General features: G+C 55.6%; 7 protein-coding genes across 7 annotated transcripts; 4 read left to right on the top strand and 3 right to left on the bottom strand.

Annotated features, from left to right (window-relative positions):
• Positions 1-260: 260 nt before the first annotated feature.
• IWZ02DRAFT_484591 (uncharacterized protein) lies at positions 261-4,638 on the top strand. The gene has a single exon (XM_066769193.1). The coding sequence runs from the start codon at positions 615-617 to the stop codon at positions 4,566-4,568; it is 3,954 nt and encodes a 1,317-aa protein (XP_066619190.1). The 5' UTR covers positions 261-614; the 3' UTR covers positions 4,569-4,638.
• Positions 4,639-5,233: 595 nt separating this feature from the next.
• IWZ02DRAFT_436125 (uncharacterized protein) lies at positions 5,234-5,860 on the bottom strand (the record flags this gene model as incomplete). Its single annotated transcript, XM_066766504.1, has 2 exons — positions 5,234-5,765; positions 5,814-5,860. The coding sequence occupies 2 exons, from the start codon at positions 5,858-5,860 to the stop codon at positions 5,234-5,236; spliced, it is 579 nt and encodes a 192-aa protein (XP_066619189.1).
• Positions 5,861-7,037: 1,177 nt separating this feature from the next.
• IWZ02DRAFT_75496 (uncharacterized protein) lies at positions 7,038-8,028 on the top strand. The gene is made up of 2 exons (XM_066771181.1): positions 7,038-7,764; positions 7,832-8,028. Exon 1 carries the CDS (start codon positions 7,117-7,119, stop codon positions 7,693-7,695), a length of 579 nt encoding a protein of 192 aa, XP_066619188.1. The 5' UTR covers positions 7,038-7,116; the 3' UTR covers positions 7,696-7,764; positions 7,832-8,028.
• A 505-nt stretch (positions 8,029-8,533) lies between these two features.
• Positions 8,534-9,522, bottom strand: IWZ02DRAFT_471604 (Molybdopterin biosynthesis MoaE; the record flags this gene model as incomplete). The annotated part of the gene is made up of 2 exons (XM_066768887.1): positions 8,534-8,907; positions 9,369-9,522. The coding sequence occupies 2 exons, from the start codon at positions 9,520-9,522 to the stop codon at positions 8,534-8,536; spliced, it is 528 nt and encodes a 175-aa protein (XP_066619187.1).
• A 1,627-nt stretch (positions 9,523-11,149) lies between these two features.
• IWZ02DRAFT_75442 (uncharacterized protein) lies at positions 11,150-12,849 on the top strand. Its single transcript, XM_066771180.1, has one exon. It carries the CDS (start codon positions 11,473-11,475, stop codon positions 12,685-12,687), a length of 1,215 nt encoding a protein of 404 aa, XP_066619186.1. The 5' UTR covers positions 11,150-11,472; the 3' UTR covers positions 12,688-12,849.
• Positions 12,850-15,640: 2,791 nt separating this feature from the next.
• On the top strand, positions 15,641-16,774 carry IWZ02DRAFT_75410 (uncharacterized protein). The gene has a single exon (XM_066771179.1). It carries the CDS (start codon positions 15,893-15,895, stop codon positions 16,577-16,579), a length of 687 nt encoding a protein of 228 aa, XP_066619185.1. The 5' UTR covers positions 15,641-15,892; the 3' UTR covers positions 16,580-16,774.
• Positions 16,775-18,320: 1,546 nt separating this feature from the next.
• Positions 18,321-19,292, bottom strand: IWZ02DRAFT_384114 (putative phospholipase/carboxylesterase; the record flags this gene model as incomplete). The annotated part of the gene is made up of 2 exons (XM_066765313.1): positions 18,321-18,643; positions 18,707-19,292. The coding sequence occupies 2 exons, from the start codon at positions 19,290-19,292 to the stop codon at positions 18,321-18,323; spliced, it is 909 nt and encodes a 302-aa protein (XP_066619184.1).
• Positions 19,293-19,734: the final 442 nt, after the last annotated feature.

Below are 19,734 nucleotides of genomic sequence, written 5' to 3'. Positions count from 1 at the left end.
TACCCGGTCGTTGTTCGCCGCTCTTTCAAAAAAAAAATCATTGGCGTTCATGTCGCATCCAGGCGCCGAGTCGTCAACGGAAATGGGGAGTCTGGTGCTACAGGAGGTTCATTTGTGGGGACGAGTTGATGGTACGATGGCATGGTGCGGCGACAATCTACATGGCAAGGGTAGAGACTAGACAGACAAAAAGGTTCTCCTTCCTTCATCACTGCGTTGACATGTTCAAAGTGACTTGAGCATTTGAAAATCTTTACCGCCTCCAGGCAGAATGCAGGCAATAACAGACGGTGCTAGTCAGCAAGCAAAAGTCGTGTCATACGGAAGTTAGCCGCGTAGATCCACGTCCGACCTCCACATTAAGCACAGGCCATGAGCTTGACGAGTATTAGAAAAACCCCTGGCACGTCGTCGATTGCACATCAGCCATCAACACCTCTCACGGCGTCCAGATGCCATCACGATGATCATCTATCATGGGGCTGTGCAAAGCATTCGGGGCTGAAAAGCTCTGCCTCGCTCCAATCTGAATTTTCACCACCGCGAGACGGAAAACAAAGCAAACCTGCCATCGCTGTCAACTTCCGATTTGCAAAATCTCAAATGACGACGGCATGGACTCGGACCTCTGGGAGACGCTGGCCGACATACAGGCTAGCTGCAAGTACGACATTGTGGACCAAATGATCCAGGTCCAAAACCACTACCAGCTGTGCGATCTCAAGTCGGTGGAATGGGCGCGGAACCTGAGCTGCCTGAGGCGGCTGTCACGCAAGCGGCGGCGCGGAGCGTACGAGGAAGAGGACGAAGACGAGTGGTTTTTGACGACGCTGGGCCGCGGCTGCACCAATGGCAATTACGATTATGTCGCCGTGTCGTACCCGTGGAAGCCGGCCGTGTCGACTGCTGTCTGCGATACGGCGACGGGCAGCACGACGGTGTCGAGCAATTGCGACAGCGCCAAAGCTGGCGGCTGGAAGATTCACATGCTGGGAAATCCGCGGGCCGTCGAGCGCAGCAAGGTGCGTGATGGCGTGCTGAGTCGCGCCGTCGCATACGCCGAGTCACATGGGACTGAGCTCGTGTGGATTGATCGCGAGTGCGTGCCGCAGGACGATGAGGAGCGACCGCATTTGCACGAGACGGCTATGCAGAGTATGGATCTGGTGTACAGGTGGGCCAAGCATCCGATTGCTCTCATCTTTGAAGGAGCTTGGAGTCAGGGGGAGGTGGACTTGCTTGAGAGGCTGCTCAGGGGCCAAATTGTGGAGGTTTCGTCGTTTGACGGCGACTACACGGCGCCGCCCTCTGATGGTGAAAATAGAGGGACCAAGAATAAGAGCAAGGAGGCAATTGAGAAAGAGGTCGATCCGTTAACAGACTACCCCCGATTCCACCCGTGCACCGATCCGTCACTCATTACTCAGACCCTCTCTCTCCTCACGCGACTGACATCGGATCCGTGGTTCTCTCGCGCGTGGATCTTTCAAGAGAACTACTGTGCAGGGGCAAAGATGCGTCTCTTGATCCCACACTCGCGCAACATCTCCAAAGCCCACGCTGTCGACCTCTTTGGCACTATCCCACACGAGCTCAACATCCGCAGCATCGCCTTCTTCAACGCCGCAACCAAGTTCTGTCTCGCGTACCTGGCCGACCCCCGCTACACACACTCAGCGGGTGGTGCCGCAGCTTGCGAAGCCATCATCCACCGTGCCGGCCGCTACAACCTGCTGCACCGCTACGGTTTCGTGTCTTCAACGGGATCGACGTCGCCGACTGAGATTCGGATCCAGGCTGAGGCAGAAAAGCAGCAGCAGCGGCGGCGTCGCCATCACCGCGGCCACAAGAGCCAGAAGAAGCATGCCTCTTCGCGCCCCTTTTCGCGCGCCATGAGCACCACCATCTTTGCCGATCTGGCTGCTCGCCGCATCACGCAGCCCCATGATATTCTTGCCATTGCGGCGAATTGCTGTGCTTATGACGTGCGCCTCGACACCAAAGCACTGCGCAGCGCGAGCACCGTAGCGAAGGCGGCTGAGATGCTGGCGGGACTCTCAGGAGAAACGAAGAACAGTGGAAAAAGGAGGAGGAGCATTGACAGCGTGTATGAGAGCCTCAGTGCGGCCGTGCTCGCCCTGTGGTTCCTGAATGGGGAGGTTTTCAAGAATATGCTGCCACCGCCACCGGAGCCGTTGCCACCGGAACAGTATCCGGATATCACGATTTCCACGGTGGATGCCAAAGGGATGACTGGAGCTGAAGATGGAGACCATGGCCTAGACGGCACCATCAAAAGCCCTCAAAGGGAGGCAGATGAGTCCAAAAACAACGACTTCGACATTTCCGATGCACCCCTCTCCCTCAAACTCTCAACAAAACTCTCCCCCCTCTCACCCTCCTCCGCTTCCGCCTCTGCCTCCGCTTCAACCACAATTCCACCCATCACGCCGCCTCCTGCGCAAGGAACCGCTCTCTCCTTCCTCTCGACAACCACCCTCGACTCTTTCATCCCGCCACCTCCCTCGTCCAGCGCCTTCCGCGCCGGACCCCTCACCTTCCTCAAATCCTGCCGCTTCCGCGACGTCCAGTTGTGCCGCGCTGGCGTCGGGACGCACGGACACATGTGGGTACTGGACGAGCGTATTGCGAGTAGCGAGTGGAATGGCCCCGTTGCGCAAAGCAACGCGGGTGGGAAGTGGTGGCGGAGAAGGAGGAATAGGGTCGATCCGCTGGCGATGTTGGCGGGGGAGTTGCGGAAAAGAGGAGAAGAGGCGGGGGGAAATGGAAGGCATGGACAGGGTAAAGTACCTGTGCAGGGAGGACGGTATCGCTGGCTGGCGGCAAGACTGGACGCCATGGTTGCGGTGCGAGCGGAGGCGCGGCAGAAGAGCGAGGAAAAACGCGAGAGGAGGCGTCGCGCGAAGCAGATGGGCGTCAGTGTGCGCGTGCTCAATCTCAGGGGCACAAACGGCAGAAAGAACAACGCTTATTCTCCCGCCACTGCTGTGGGGATCAGGGGTAAGGGCAAGAACTGGACCAAACCGAAGCTTGATGAGGCAGCACTGGGGCGCCTTCGTGCGTCGGTTACCACGTTTGATCGCTGCATGGCGGATGCTGTCGCGGAGGCAATACGGGATGGCCGCGATTTGATTCTTGCTCGTCTCTGGGATGGCGAGGAGAATCCGAGTGCTGAGCATCATGGCGATGATGAGGAACAAGGGGACAGACGAAAGGCGAAGAAAATTTACCGCGGTGTTTTTATCTGGGATGAGTCGCCTCAGGGCGGAAACGGCGCTGCTGCGATGAGCGAGAGCAGCAGTGATGGCGAGGATGCAAGAGATACCGGTGAAAATGGCGAGAAGGGCCTGACAGCACCGGAACAGAGGACTTTGGATCCGAAGGCGAAACAAGAGGAAGAGGAAGAGGAAGAGGAAGAGGAAGAAGCTGCAGCAGACTGGTCTGACGTCCAGGACTCGGATTCAGACTCCGAATCAGACACTCCCCTAATCCTCTCGCGACGGCTATCGACAACAAAACCAAAATCACAGCTGCCATCACGCACGAAAGCGCGGCACAATAACACCAACACCACCGAAACAAGACCATCATCATCCTCGTCCTCGTCCTCTTCCTCCTCAACACTTTCCTCGTCATCACCATCACCAAACTCTCCGAACTCGAGCGAGACCGACAACGTGACGGAAACGCGTCGAAAAGCTGCCGCTCCATTCAAACCCACCCTCGCCTTCACAAGCCACACGCCGCACAACACACGGTACCGCTTCGACCGCCGTGCCGCGCTCGAGGAGAGCCGCATCGACAAATTCGTGTCGCTGGAGGTCGCGCTGGACCATGTTGACCCACCACCTGCTTCGTCTCTATCCGCGGACGCGAACAAGGCTGAGAAAGAAACGGGAATCCACCCTCGACGAGGGAGTGCGGCAAGAAGAAGAAGCAGCGCAAAATCCTCGCGCTCGGTCTCCGGGTCTGAAAGCACTCGGCGACGGCGGAGTAGTGAGGTTGCGGCTACTGATGCAGCGCCAGCGCCTCCCGTCCTACGCACGAAGCGCTGGATCAACGGATTGGGCTTTTTGCCATCACATTCGCCGGTGACGCTAAAATCCTTTTGCGAGCCATGTTGCGCTAATTCGGCGGCAACTGCGCCGCGCAGGGCCACAGCCTCGAGGTCAAAAGTGGCAAAAGCGAACGCGGGATCGAAGACGAAGCCGACCAAAGCACGCGCTGTCGTGGGGAAGAAAACGAAAACGAAGACAACGACAAAGGCGAAAGTGACGGCGTCGCAGTCTCGCGGCAGTGGTAGTGGTACGTGGACGAAGGCGCGGATGCGTTCAAGAGCGAAAGCTTCGAGCAAGGCGGCGGACGCGGGGGCTGCCGATGATGGCGATAAGGACGAGGACGAGGCGAATGGTGATGATGATGATGATGATGATGATGATGATGATGATGATGATGAAGGAGAGGAAGGAAAGGAGGCAGATGTCGATTGCGCGACGAGCGAACGCCGCGTCGTTTTTGCGTGGCCGGAGGGGCTTTTGAGGAGATGAGTGATTACGAAAAAACGATTTTCGCCGGGTGGTTAAATGATTGACCGAATAAAGCGTTTAATTTTTCTGGCTTAACAATTCTTTCATCTCTCAGACTCGCGCTCGACGTATTCCTCGAAAAAAATTCAGTGTTTATTTTTCAAGAAATCAGCCAGAACTTTGATTCTTCAAAAGGATGCAGATGGACGGCAGCTGCCTCAAACTTTGCGGCAGCATAACAGGAAGATTATTATACCGCTCACACCTCAACGAGGTATGAATCTTTCTGAAGAAGTTGGTCAGCAACTCGAGCTCATCTCAAAAATTAACACAAAGAAGAGCAAAGCAGAGTAGCCAGGCAATTCCTTTAATCCAAATTTATTTGTTTTATTCAGCACTATCTAGCCCCGCTATTCTGCCAACTCTTTGCAAAAGGAGCGTGTCTGGAGACTCTGACGAGTCTATCACCCAACCAACCACCAATCTCAAAAATTAAGAGGGCGCTGCAGCACGTACGTGGCTGCAAGCGCAACGAAAGGAAGATGATTTCCAACACCCTGCAATGCCCTGCCATTCTTCATTGGCCCTGTTCGCCTGTCATATCCCGCTCTCAATCAGACTCGGCCGCCACACCCCGACTGCAGGAGACTTGCCGAAAGAGTAGAACTGCGATACCGGGACCGAATTTACCAGCCGCCCTTGGTCTTGGTCTCGCACTTGCTCTCCGTCTTGACGTAAGAGGTGGTGTAAGGCACGTACGAAGTAAGGGGGCAGATGCTGGCCGTCTCGGTCGTCAGAACGGTGGTGTAGGGCTTGGTCACGACCGTCTGGGTCGTCTTGTGGCCGACGCTGGGGCTGGTCTCGCTCTTGGCGCCCGTGATGACCTTGTTCGTGCTGACGACCTCGGTGTAGGTCTTGGTGATGACTTTGCTCTTGGTCAAGGTCTCGACATAGGGCTTGGTGATGGTGTACGGTTTGGTCACGACGATTTCGGTCGTGTAGGGGATCGTGACGACTTCGGTCACGCTGTTGACTCCCGTCTTGGTGATGACGGCCGGGACAGTCTTGGTTTCGGTGACGACGACGCTGGACTTGCCCGTCGAGTAGATGGTCTTGAGCTCTTCCGTGCAAGAGGGCGAAGCATAGGTCTTCGGAGGCGGAGCATAGGCGGGAGAAGATTCCGACTTGGGCTGGCCAGGAGCGGCAACAACCACGGAGCTGGTTCAAGTAAGTTATGGAACTGTAAAGAGTGGACGAAAAACTCACGTCGAGGCCAGAAGGGCAACAAGGGCGAGCTTCATGTTTGAAAGCATTTTTGCGGCTAGTTGAGCTAACGATGGAATCGAGCGATGGTAATTTTGCAAAGATTGCTGCTGAGCGAAGGCGATGAAGCTGTCTGCTGGTGATGATGGGAATTCACTGCGGACAAGAGTCCTTTTATAGAGTTTCTATTCAAGTCCACGACAAAGGACCAAGACCAAAAGTACCACATGGTGAGGCTGGCTCCGAGGCAGCATGGCGTCGAGACGGCGTAGACGTCAGTGGTGTCGACGGCTCTCCTCACATTTTCGTTCACGATGTTCCAGCTGCCCATGCATGCAAGTCTGAGGTCGCTGGCAAGGCACCCGGCATCAGAAGAGCAGTTGCGGGGCCAAAATGAGCGTTTGAAAAAGAAAATGTCTCATTGTGGTAAGCTCCAGTCAGCGGAGATAGCCTCATGAGGGAGTCCATAATCGCCTCGCAGGCGGTGGCAGGACATGGGCGCATCATGTTGCTGAGTTGGTCTTGGGAAACTGTAGTAAAGTGAGCCAAAAGAAGTAAGCATAGCCACCAGACGTGCGGTGCTATCTCAATATGCGATCGAGCTCGGGATAGGCTGGCATCTGCAGAACATGGCAGCGTCTGGGGAACCCACGATGCAGCAGTATACATGAGTGCGGGGAACCGTGTCGCATTTTTCATTCTCGCCTTCAACGATGGTCCAGCTAAAGTTCCGTGGTCAACAGTGAGACTGAAATAGCTTGGTGCGAGACGGGAGGAGCTCCAAGCAGCATTACCTAGCTTCAGGCACAGGTAGAGTAGGCGAGGTTGTTGGGTGAGCAAGCCACGGGTCGGCGAGTTTGGAGTCGGAAGAAGCGGGCAGTTTCTCAGGAGACAACTGGCTGGAGCAAAAGAAAAGACGGCGCTGAATCAAATGCAGATGCTCGTGGTGCATGGTCGGGTGGGTGGATGTCGAGGTAACGGCGGGGCCAATCACATCGCCGCATCGCGCTAACCCGCTGACTAACACCCGTGGCGTGGATAGCTTGCTCCAACCTCCACCGGCATCAGCCAACTCCGCTGACCGCAGTCCTTTGCATATGCTCGTGTTCTTCTCTCAGCTCTCTCTTTTTGCGTCTCGCAGCCATTGACCACGCCCACCGTCGTTAGGTCCATCTGTCCGTACTCCGCAGGCTCTCTGTCAGGCGAAAAGGCGACGGGCACAAGCCGCAGCTACTCCACCGCGACCTGCATTGGAGCGCTTCCTCCCGATCCTCGCATACAGCCAGTCTTATTTCGTTCTCCAGCCATGCTGAGCTCGTCGCAAGCAGAGCCGTCGCAGTCGATTCCCCATGACCAGCCACAAACACCCGACGCGATGCCCGACAAGCTCTCCACTCTTACCAATGCCTTTGCGACGCGCCGATCACTTCGCCAGCTCGGCCTCTTTTGCGCAGGCGCAACGTTCATGACCGTCACTCAGCTCGTCACACGTCGCGCACGCGTCCGCCGCTACATTGCTTGCAAACCCAAATTCTACCAGCCAAACACCCAACCTTATACCCAAGCCAACGGCGCCATCGAGGCTTTTGAAGCTCTGAACCTGGCCACATTGAGCGTTGTCAGCGCTGCCATGATGTTCACGGGCGGTGCCATGTGGGCCATGGACGTCAGCAGTGTGGAGGATCTGAGGGCCAAGGTGCGGCACCGCGTCGGGACGGGAGATACCCAGCAGTCGGACGAGGAGATTGAAGAGTGGATCGCCAGTATACTCGCACGCAAAGAGATGAAGGAGGCTGTCAAGACGGCCACGGGCATGGATGTGGCTACCCTGCTGGAGAAGGAAAAGGCCGCAGAAGGCGAAGAGCACGGCGACGCCAAGAGGTAGCAGGGCCACAAGCTGGAAAACGTGGTGAAGCCTTGAGCTCACGAGTCTGCCACGGAGGTGGATGAGCACATGGAGCCTTGTCAAGTCAATCACGCGATGATGATCTCATCCATCGACACTTGATGAGAGACGTTACCACCTCCGCTCAATTTTCCCAGTTCAGGCTCCATGTGCTGCAGGCGGCACAATAACAGACGACATCGGACCTAACGCGACTAAAATTCAACTCTGGTAGCTCGTGGGGTTCGTTGCTCATGGGGCTGGACATGCACCTTTGATTGGCAAATGACAGGCCAAGCGGTCGGGAGCCACGGCAGACAGCCACCTCGGTAGTACCAGATGTTCCCGGGCTGCGCATCTCCTCACAGAAGCAGGCAAGAATAGAATTTTGCTAGCGCATAACCGCCGTACTGCGTTGAACAAGATAATTTGTGCACTATGCAGTTGCTAACATTGCCGACGAGCCGCCTGCTGCACGTTAGCCATCTGGCAAGCAATTGGCCTCTTCCCCTGGTCTGTCAACTGCTCCTCATCATGAGCCTTTCGAGCAGCAGCAAGGCCCCCGACACTGCCAACACTGAAACGGGATCGAGTGCTGATGCCGCTGCCGGAAGCATGCAGAGCACTTTTCCATCAAGCAAATGCAGCCTCCTGCGTCAATGGAGACGTCTTGGCGCAGTCAAAGTGGCACGCAGCGCATCGCCGGCTCACCTCATCACTCAGTCTGCTCAGAAATCAGCCGAGTCCAAACAATGGCATAGTTGACGCGCCGATGGTCCACAGCCGACAAATTTGCATCTGCATTCCCAAATCCCAACGTCGCGCCCGCCCTTTCTTCTCAAGGATTGTCTTTTTCGTTCTTGTCTGGCACCCAAACTCCCTGCAGTCCATCCCTATTTGCCTTCCACATGCCTCCCTCTTCGCCAACAAATCTTTCGAGCTTCCACACCTCGACCTTTTCTTTGCAGACCTCGAGCGCCTCCTCCCCGGCCCGCCAGGCAGCCTGACGGTGCGGGCTCGAGACGGCAATGAGAATCGACTCTTCTCCGATGGGCACAGGACCCAGACGGTGAGTCATGCTGATTGCGGTCAAGTCGTGTTTCTTTACGAGATCAGAGGCAAGAGAGTGGAGGGTGCGCAGAGCGAGAGGAACGTATGCAGTGTAGGTGAGAGACGCGACGGCTTTGTTGGCAAAGTTGTCGCGAGTGGTGCCTTGGAGGGATGGTTAGAAGTGGGCTGTTGACTGGCGAAAGTGGGGAAAGACAACGCAGGAGACGTTGGATTAGGAATAGCAGGAATTGATTGTTTTTGGCAACATTCGAGAGTGATTCGTATCGTCAGGGTCTCTCGATTTGAGATGCCGAATCGCTTTGCTTTGCCAAAAGACTGCCAGCGGCCAGCCGGCCCGGGTCTTTCGTGCAGGAATCGAGGGAAAGAGGAATTCGAGAAGGAACTCGGGGTTGGATTACAAACGACTCCCCGTTTGGGCGGCGGGCATCGAGAGGGCAGAAAAAAGAAAAGGTGACGGACGAAGCGGTCTGGACGAAAGTGGAGCGCGACGACGGGTAGAAGCGCGGAAGAGGACCAAAAATATGAAAAAACCGAAAAATGAAAAATGGACCAAAAAAAAAAAAAAAACCCCCCCAAAAAAGGGGAAAAAAGGAAAAACTAACCGGCAAACAGGACGACGGCGCCGGCCTTGGGGCTCTTGACTCTGGCCATGGCCGAGACAGCATCCAAAGGGTTGTAGGTCAACTCGACGTGGACGACGTCGTCTTCCCGCACCATGGGTCCGGCATCGGTTGCGCTGGAAGAGGTGGAGGCCATTGTCAGCGGCAACCTGCGTTTGTACGCGCTCAAGCTGCACCGACAACCAGGCCAAAGAATGCTTGCTTGATAGTACGAGGGTCTGAGACAGAGAAGGGTCGAGGGCGAAGAAGACGCAGCGCGACGGATTCGGGCGAGCTGACGTGGGGCTAAGGCTCGGCTTGGCCTCTTTGAGCCGAAAAGCTTCACCCGCTCTGGATCAATCCCATCCATCGCCATTCATCCACGTCCACTACCCTTCATCGTGCACCATTGCACCATGGCACTGTGCTCAACAGAGATCCTGCCGGGTTCCGCCGTCGTTTCCAGGAATGAAGCGCCCTCGACCGGGCCCCGTCGCATCGTCTGGAATCACTGTCGTCGTCGTCTCATTGTCATTTTGTTTCTGCTGCCACCTCATCAAAGTGGAGTAGGACTGGATGATTGCAGGAATCCCGCGTCTCATGGGCCGCGGACGATATGGCGACGGCAACCCCGGACGCGGAGCCCGCGCTCCCTCTTCCCCGGTCGGCGGTCTTGATCTCGAGTGAGCGTGCAGCGGGAGCGAGCCGACCGGCGGGCCTGCGCAGGTTGAATCTGGTCTGGATTCCATGATCGCGCTCTCCCCCAACCTCCTTCCAGGATGACCCGATCGTAGCGGGGCTGGCGTGTACCTATATGTGGACCCTGGCAGATGCGAGGGTAAGAAACCTCCTTTCTATCACATTTTGGCAGTCGACTCGATTGCGAGGCGTCGCATATGCGAGATCCCTTACGATCAAGGCCCCGGGGCATGACAGGCGCCATGATTCTGAGATCTGATTCACCGTCTCAGACGTCAGCCTCGACACCATCGTGACTTGCTCTTTGCGGACCACGCCTCTGAGCAAGAATGGAAGAGTGGCAGTAATCTGCAAGGCGGGGCTTTGGCCGCACGTCATGGCAGCGTCCCTTCTCGTCGCTCTTTGCGTGCGGGCTGAACGAGCTGATTCAGTAGAGAAGAGAGCATGACATGGTCGTAACACATGTGGTTCACTCGGTCGCAACCACAGTCCTGGTCACTCGCGGCCACGGAACCAGACGTCAACCCCATGCTCGAGTATCAACTGAGCCCCCCGCTGCGTCCACATGAGCTCTCGACCTTCGACAATTGTTTGCTGTTGCCAGTCAGCCGATTGCCGCGAGATCTACGCGCGGGTCCGGGACGCAAGCAAGGAACCCTTGTTCCCTGCTTCGTTGCAATGGATAGTCCAACGGCCAAGAACAAAAAAAAAAAAAAAAAAAAAAAAAAAAACCTTTCGTTGTTGAGTCTTGTCGAGGCATGAGGTCTCTATCAGCGGCCCGCTGCTGCGTCCATGGGCCGTATGGTTTCTGGAAATGTCTCGGGCGTCCTCCTCGTCGTCGTCTGTCTCATTCCTCGTAGCTGTGCGACTTCGATTGCTCTCCAGATGCAGTTCGCTTCCCTGGCCATGGGCCCATGCACCACATCTCTTCTTGATTTCGAATCTTGCTTCCCCGATGCACGATGCTGGAGATCCGCCGTTGAGCTATGGCCATTAAAACTTTTACCCAGTATTGCTTTCTCGCAGCGCGGGCCACTCGTCCGCTCTGCGATGCATCACTTGCCCGTGTTGCGCTTTCTTGCCCACGCAAGGAACGCACCAGCCAATACCCTGTCCCCTTGCTTTGATCGCCGCACGCCTGAGAGACGGTCGAGTACACAGCGTCAAAATTACGCGCGCACTCGATCGTCTGATTGGTCTCGACCGGCGGGCCATGCCGCTCGGACTGAACAAGGGCCAAATAACGTGTGGTGGATTTGCCTGATTTTCGACTGGGCCAGAGTCCAGGGCGTAGGGTCAGGTAACGCGGGCAATGACGCTCAACATTGAGCCACAAGGACGACCGAATAAACAAGTGGGTCTCTTGGCCCCTTGACTGGCTGTGTTGAAGGGGTCTTCGTCCGCATATATGATCCAGCAGCCTATCGTGCCTTGTTTCGACACCAACCAACCGCTTCCGTTCCTCACCACCACTTCACAACCACCATCGCCTCGCGGCTCAGGTTACCTCTACAACAACATGGCCGACACACTTTCCCATCCAACAAGAAGACACACCCAAAGGTGCACCTCTCCAGACTCGGATCGCATCACACCTCCCGCCTCACCAACACCTGCTCTACCACTCTCGCCCACCAGCACTGCCGAGTACTGGGATCACGCTCTGGAGAAGCATTTGAGAGAGCGCAGGACAAAAAGGGCAAGCAAGTCGAGCCGTCACTCCCGCCAAAACCGAGCTGCCTTGGAAATGATTTCCAGCCAAGGAGAGGACGATCCTCCCACGCCCAAGCCAGACAGCTGCTCTCAGAGCTCATTCAACTTTGGATTTCCCGAGCGGGATCGCGCCGACTCGGCGCACGAGACTGAGGGCGTCGTCGAATCACTCAAGTGCCCCCAAGAAGTTCAGAAAGAAAAGAGCTCCCAAACACTTCACGTCTTCCCTCCTACCAACAAGCGCGCCTCTGGCCGTCGGCGGGAAGGTCAAACCCTCGCCTCTCCTGCACTTCTGAGTCCTACGCGTCCCAAGACATCCTCTTCATCTCAACGGCGCAAGTGCCCGCCGCGCCCTCCCCGCCCCGACGAAATTCTCTTCATTCCCAGTCTCTGCCAGGCGGCTCAATCTAGCGCAGACCGCAGCAACCGCTCATCGTCATCGCGTCGCCGGTGCACCGAGAGCATTCCGGAAAACTCCATTGCCGAGGCCCAAGACGTTACTCCTCCCCGCTCTTCCCATTCCACTCCATCCTTTACCGCATCGGCGGCTCCCAAGTCCTTTTCGGAGCCCTCTCCGCCTATGACGCCCGTGCACAACGCGTCGTTCGCTCTGCACCAGACCGTCTCGGTGTGGGATTCGGACGACTCGGACGACGAAGAGGATGCAGGATTGATGCACTACGTCCGCCGCACCCTCCACGCAAGCAAGAGCAGCATGTCTGGTCGCACTTCTTCGGATCGTGAGAAGCGGGAAAAGTCTAGGGAAAGCGCAGCGAGCGAGCGGTCAAAGAGCTCTGACGACGACCAAGACAGCAAGTTGAGAGAGAGGAGGAGGAGAAGGCGCAGCACGATGCGCGAAGCCGTCATTCGAGTGTTTGGATGCGGTAAGACGCCTGAGCAGAGTCCATGATTTCTCTTTTGGTTTGATGGCGCATGATAAAGGATGGTACGGGACATGATTTGCCTTTGCGTTCAACCTTCTACTAGATATCCTGTTTGTTTGTATGTAGCGTAACTGTTTGTTTGTTTTTTGCTTTGGCGGCACGATTCGACTGTCTTGGTTCATTATTGCTGAGTGTTGCTTTGACCCTTTTGTCTGTTCGGTTTGTCTGTCCATCTTTGCGTCACGGCCTTGGTTGTTGAACTCATTCTCTTGGTGTTTGGAACACGAAACAAAAAAATGGCCACAGGAACGACGGCGCTCGGAACCATTAACGACTTTCTTTTTGCAACGGTCAACGGATTACGGTCTTGGTCACGGAAATTTGAAACGGCTGCTTGGACGCGTGGACAAACGAAACGGCGAACACCCAAAAGTATTGCTTGCTATCACGGCTGATTTGTTTTTCTTTTGTCTGCCTGCAGTCTCTACCGATTGTGGAGGAACTTGGGAGTTGGTTGCACATAGACGGCAGAGGAAAAGAGACTAGAGCGGGACATGGACATTTCGGGATTTCTGACGCCTCTTTGGCACGAATTTAACCATTTGCATACACTTTGGTCCTTTTGCGCGCGCTTTTCTTGATGTTTTGTCGTCTGTCTTATTTATCCACCTGCTCTTTCGTCGCCGTCACCTCCAGCGTCGCATGATGCGATTGACGCAATCGATTTTTCCTCTCTCCACCTGACCCGGTGGACAGTCGTTATTGACTCTCCACTTCCAAGCCCAATTCCAATTCCAGGTTCCACACTCCACTTGGCCAGTCAGCAGGTGTAGTCCGTCCTTTCGCCCACACGACACCGGTCCAGTCTCCACAACCAGCAAACCCACACAAACGACAGACACCGAGCCCCGACTTCTCACTCTGTTTCCTCCCGCCAGCCCCTACAACACGTCTCAGACCCTTGGACGCCGGACGAGACGACCACCCCTGCTCCCGTCGCCCAGCCTAGGCACAGGGCAGGGGGTGGATGGGAGGATCGGCACCCCCGTCCGCGGAACAGCGGCTCGCGAGAGGCGGTGTGGGCGAGCGACAGGGGTTCGCAGCGACGCTGTCGTTGTCGATATTATATGATGTGCTGCATCCAAGTCGACGGCTCAGCGGCCGGTCGTCGCCTGTCTCTGTGGCTTGACGACTCAACCGGACCAAACGGTCGACGGAACGACGCGCCGTCGCTCTTCCCGGCAGTCGATCAGGTTTGATTGTTGGTTTTGCGATACGTCGTTCCGATTGGGACGGCTTGGCTGATCGATCTCTGCTTCATTGAGGGACTTTGGTGCTGGGTTGGGTCGGATGGCTCGCGCCTCTTTGCTCATCTCATCGCATCTCACCGCATCGCCGGCTCGTCTGCCAATCCCACATCGCCCTGGGTCCGCGGCCGATTGGACTCTGGGATCTCACGATTGGCGACGGGCGGTAATGGCAGCCCGTCTGTCCGCCTGCCCGGCTGCTGACTTCCTGACAGGCATGTCCCATCATCGCGCGTGCATCCTGTGTAACGCGCGGCTCAGGTTCTGGACTGCCTGACTGACGAGAGAATTCGGAAACAGGGTGAGGAGGCGCAGGCGAGCCGAGTTTGAGATTGACCAAGCTCAACGTCCGTTTCATTCTGCCGACCACTGACAGCCAACGCCGCGCTCTATGGGTGGATAGTTGCTGTTGAGGCTGCATATCGCATCTCGCATCTTGCATTCGCCGCACAGGTCTGAGACAAGGCCGTTGCTGTTGTTGTCGAGATTTCGTCCCACCAACAATGGCTCATCATTACCGTACATCGTCGTACCCACATGCGTCAACACACTTGCCTATATTTACTGGCATGTGTGTGCTATGTCTGGCACATTCTTACATACTCGACGACGCTCGAACTCTAAACTCGCACCGGCCGACCAAAACACGGTGGTGAGATGATGATGTGGTGAGTTGTAAAGATGGCAATGCAGGAACCCGCTGTCTTTTCTCAACGCCACGCACTTATGCGGCCATCTACAATCTCATTTTACCACCACCTGGCCTCAACACGTCTACGCATTCGACCGCCTCAGCAATCTCTCATCTCTCGTCTGTCAAAACATATGCCCTGTTCGTTTCAGCTTTCAACTGTGCAGCAGGGGGTAACTAGAGCAGATGCAGCCGCTGGTTACACATGGCTGAAGCGCAACATGGCAACGGGCACGTATTTGCCGTGGCTTGACCTCACGTTGTTGTTTGTTTTGGATACGTAGGCCAATCTCACCACCAGACCACACCAGCAGTGCTGTTCATCGTATTCCCCGCTCATCGCCACTACCAAAATCACAAAGTGTTTAGTGGTGAGCGTTTCCCTGTCAGAAGTCGATTGCAACAAATTCAATTAATCCTGCGACTCAAACCAAATATCGTAAATGATTTTGGTAAACGATTGACGAACGCCTGGAGCCTGAGCCGATCAACAACCCATCCATCGTCCAATGTTGACCCAGTAGCCGTCCGCGGAATCGCACCACAGCCTGACAGGCCGCCACGCGTGATGGCATGTGCGTTACGCGTTTGGTGTGGGGATTTCGCAAGCAGTGGAGACACCTGCGGGGCGGCAACGGGGGTCGAACAGCCGCCAGCCAGCCAGAGCCAGCCAGGAGCAAGAGCCTCAGAATCGTCCTCATCAGCCCACACAGCGACCAGATGCAGCATCACACAGGAAGCACGGGCAGGCGGTCCCGCAAAGGATGCGGATCCAAGCCACAGCTTGCCCCGATCGCTTCATTAGATTTATCCCATTTCATTGTTTCTATCCTCCTTGCCCTTTTTTCCCTCATGCTTTTTTGCTTTTTTGTTGTCTGCACGCCTTTTTGACCTCGTACATGTACCGTCTTGTTTCATTTTTTATTTTATTTTTCTAGCCTTTCACCGCTGGTCTAATTTTTTGATTTCGCTCGTCAAGCCCAACTTACCCCGCTTCCCCTGAAGGCGACAGACACGAAGAGAGATGAAAAATGAAAAACAAAAAGGATGATACGGACTGCGCATAGGAAGGGCAACCAAAATTGGACGATCGCAAGTGGTGACGCAGCAGCAGCGGGCTCGTGTGAAGGTGGGGTGCCAAAGATCTTGGAACAAGGAGTGAAGGTCCTTGTTCTTTGAAGCGCGGCGACGGGAGTATGTTCCCTTGGTGATTGAGGTGGGCGGGATCTTGGGATGTCAAGATCTGGAGTCCGATCCACGATGCAAATAGATGGAATGATTTCTTGTGCTATTGGCAAACATTTTTCCAACCCAGGACAGGAAAAGACGCTTGAACTGTCTGATGTAGGAGGGGCAATGGTGTTCTCACGGAGCCTCTCAATTCCGTACTCTCGCCCTTCAATTCAATCGCTCACTGACCTGCTTGCAGCACTTGGTTCAGAACCCCTACGCAGCTTCGCTTCTGCCCTATCTTTGCGATCAACCCACCATCAGTCGGAGCATGAACTTGGCACCCTCGCTCAAGCATCGTGGCGCCTGGGCACGGGCAAGCAAACAACGAGGAAGGTGTCCAGTGCGAAAACCAAGAGTCAAGCCCTTCGATCTAGCAGCAACCTGCGCGGACACTACCCTACTCGTCGAAGCTGCAGAGCCAGCTTGCCAGCCTCGCCGCAGCTCCAGCGTGTATTGACTCGCCTCCACTGCGCGCACGGTTCTTTTTCATCCGCGGCTGTTTCCACGGCTTCTGCTTCTGCTTCAGCCTCTGCTGCGATGGCTCCACGACCGATGGCAATAAAGGCAATATCGTGCCATCCCCAGCGTCGAGACACAGCGGGCGGGGCGGACTGGACTCGCTGCGAAGCAAGGAGACGGCGGAGGGAGGGAGCAGGTGCCTGCTTGCCTGCCCACCTGGCCCTCTGAACTGCTGCGGGGCGGATTTGGCAGCGTGCGCTTTGCATCATGTGGTCTGGTCGTGATGCTGGAAATGGCGAGAATGGAAGGGCGACGAGCTCCGTGCCGAGAATCGATTGGCGTCGAACTGATGCGGACTTCCTGTTTGAAGTTGAGGCCTATTTGCGAGATCGTCGATGAGATAGGTCATTCCTGACTGTCAGTCTAGGGATGTAAGTGACGTGCGTTGCAAAGAAAGAGAGGCGAGTGAATTGGTGGTCAGCGGCTGCAATCGTGATGGTGGTATTCGCTCAATGGTGGTGTTGACATTGCCGACGGCAGTGGTTCCCCCCGGTGGTTCCGTCGCATTCCTCAGCTCGCAGCGCAGCGCATCGCGTGGAAGTGAGACATGTTCGCGTGCCTACATTAGCGGGCTTCCCGTGGTGCCGTCGTCGAGCGAGCTGACTAGATGCTTTTTGGGCGTAATCAAAAAGCACGGCGTGCGCAGGGCAAAGCGAGAATTGATGTAAGGAATGCTGGTGGGCGTCAACCTTTGCTTTTCAGTGCCGCGAGCGCGAAGTTGGTTGCCTCGACGTGGTGGGACAGTGACCGTTGAGCTTGACAGGGGGAGCATGCTTCTGCCGCCGCTGTGCCCGTGTCTGTGTCGCCATGGAGTAGAAATCTTCCTTGCCACTCGACTTTATTGACTGCAGGTGATTCTGCTGTGCTAAAGCAGCCGAAAAACCATCTGTCTGTCAAAGGATGAGGTTGGGCTCGACGTATTGATGGATGCAACGTCTCACCACTCAGCCAACCAACCGACCACCCATTCGTCTTCGTACATGCGCATTGCTTCGGATCCTTCCGCCTCTCCATCTCACTACCGAAATCTTCTCTGGCCGCATCGGCGAGCGAGGAGGAAGAAAATCCTGCCGTCGTTCCTGCATCACCGACTACGGCAGACACGACTAGCGGCGGCACCTTGGCAGCACACTACTGCATCACGCGCACTCCAGTGTTCAGCAACTTTTTTGCAGCTCCCTTTGTCTCTTCTCTGGACCTTACATATCTGCCCGCGCAGCACCACAGCAGATGTGCAGCTCATGTGCAGCACGGTCTGGTCTACTGCGACCATGCACACGGTGCCTGTATTGTATCGTCGCACCAATGGCAGTTGCCCAGTGTGACAGGCAAAAAGGCAGCCCTTGAAGAATAGCGCCGCTGATGCGTTCGAGCGATGTGAGGGAGGGCCAAAAATCGCTGCCGATGAGCTTGCTCCGATAGCGGTGCGTGAGGATGCTTGACAACGTTGGAGAAATGACATTGGTTGAAATTGAAGGTGGAAATCGAGGAACTGACCGTCTGAAGACGCGGAGAGAGCTTTATGGCTTGATAAGAAGTCTTCTGGACACTATGGACCTTCTTGGCTTGCCACCTGGAGTCAGGAAAAGGAAGTTTAAAAGCCCTCCATAGTCGAGGCTTAAATGCAGACGAAACGGTGGTAAACATTAATTTGACATGGAACACGATAGTGTATTTGAGTTTCCAATCTGGTGCAGAGTCCAATTCTTCCTGGCGATGCCGTTTCTAAACCACTCGAAGAAATCTTTGCTCACAGCTCAGACGTCGTTTTTTTTTTCCGCCATGGTAATCTGGAGCTCCGTGCCGAAAGAGCCCGCAAAGAAAAAGGCGTCTCCACAGCAAGCGATAACCCTCCTGCCCAGTATTGCATCGGTCGAATGAAGTTCATCTGCTATCCTGATGATACTGCTCATACTAAATCATTTTCTGCCATCCTAAAGCCCGCCTCGGTCTGCAAGAAGTCCACAATGTCATCGATCTCGTCGGGAACCTTGTACCAGTGGCCCTCGTCGTAGTCCTCCCAGCGCACCTTGCAACCCAGTGCTTCAAGCACAGCTCTTGCCTGAGAGCCCAGCTTCACAGACACCTTTTCGTCGTGTCTGCCGTGTCCCAAGAACACGGGCGTGCGGGCGAAAGCTGCGGCCTCGTCCAGAGTCCCAGAAAGCGGTGGCAGCGAGGCGATGTCGCGCGCCGTGTTGAACGCGCGAAGCTGGCGCGGCTCGAGGCTTTCTTCTTTCTCGCCCTCAACGCGGTCTTTCTCATCTTTGTTGCCGTCGTCGTAGTCGCTGTGCTCACCGTCAGATCCGAAGATGTCGTCGTCCTCATGATCAACGCATTCCTCTCCATCTTGCTCATGCCTGTCCGTGGCTTGCGGGTCCAACATGTCCGCAAAAGGCAGCCAACCACTCATACCCACGAACCCTGCCAGCGACGCAGACTCTTTGCCGACGCATTCTTTTGGCCCGAAGTTGAGGAGCACGTGAAGCGCAGCCGCGCAGCCCTGACTGAGCCCACCAATCACAACGTTCGACAGTCCAACGAGGCAGGCTTCCTTTTCAGTCAGATCATGGATAAATGCGCTCGTCTCCCGAATGCCGTCGTATTGGAGATGTTGCCGCTCGGAAGGGTCATCCAACGAAAAATTGTCGAACCATTGGTTGATTGGAATGCGCTTGAGGACGGTAGAGCGGCGCTTCTTTGCAGCAGGAAAGATGAATTTGGTCCCAGGGAAGCATTCGGCTAGAGTCTTGCCTTCGGAGTTCCGGCTCTTGAGAAGTTCGACACCGAAGCGCTCGGCGTTGCTACCGCGACCGTGGAGGAGGATGATGCTGTGAGAGTGCGGCGCAGTCGGGCTGAAGATCAGAGGGTCTGGCCAAATCATCTGCTTTCGCTTTGTTTTGCTCAATGAAGCGCTGTCGCCTGCGTCTCCCTGTTCCATGGCTTCCATCATTCTTGGATGCAGTGAAAGGAAGGAAGTGAAGAGGTCATGGGAAGATTGTTGCGGAGCCAGGCTGGAGCCAATCGGGACAGAGCGCCAAATTTAAGCAGCCAGTAACACAGCTGTGGCTGGGAGTCACAGAGTGTAAATGTGACCTAAGCGCGTTTGCCCTTCTGTGATGCAGTGACTTGTTTTGTCCGGTCGTTTGCCTCCCGTCTCCGCTTTTGGAGTCATTTCGAGAGACGCGTCCGAGAATGCGGTAGAAAAAATGCCGCGGCAGATTTACCAGAATGAGGCCTTCCAAGAGCCTGCAAGGAATGGCGGGCGTCTCTTTCAGAGACACGTGGGCGCGTTGAGTGGCACAGCCAAATCAGTCTTTCCCAAT

This window comes from Phyllosticta citriasiana (assembly GCF_038021145.1).
Source record: "Phyllosticta citriasiana strain CBS 120426 chromosome Unknown IWZ02scaffold_14, whole genome shotgun sequence".
NCBI lineage: Eukaryota > Fungi > Ascomycota > Dothideomycetes > Botryosphaeriales > Phyllostictaceae > Phyllosticta > Phyllosticta citriasiana.
Note: the sequence above shows the minus strand (reverse complement) of the source record. Positions and strands in the feature narration are given on the sequence as shown.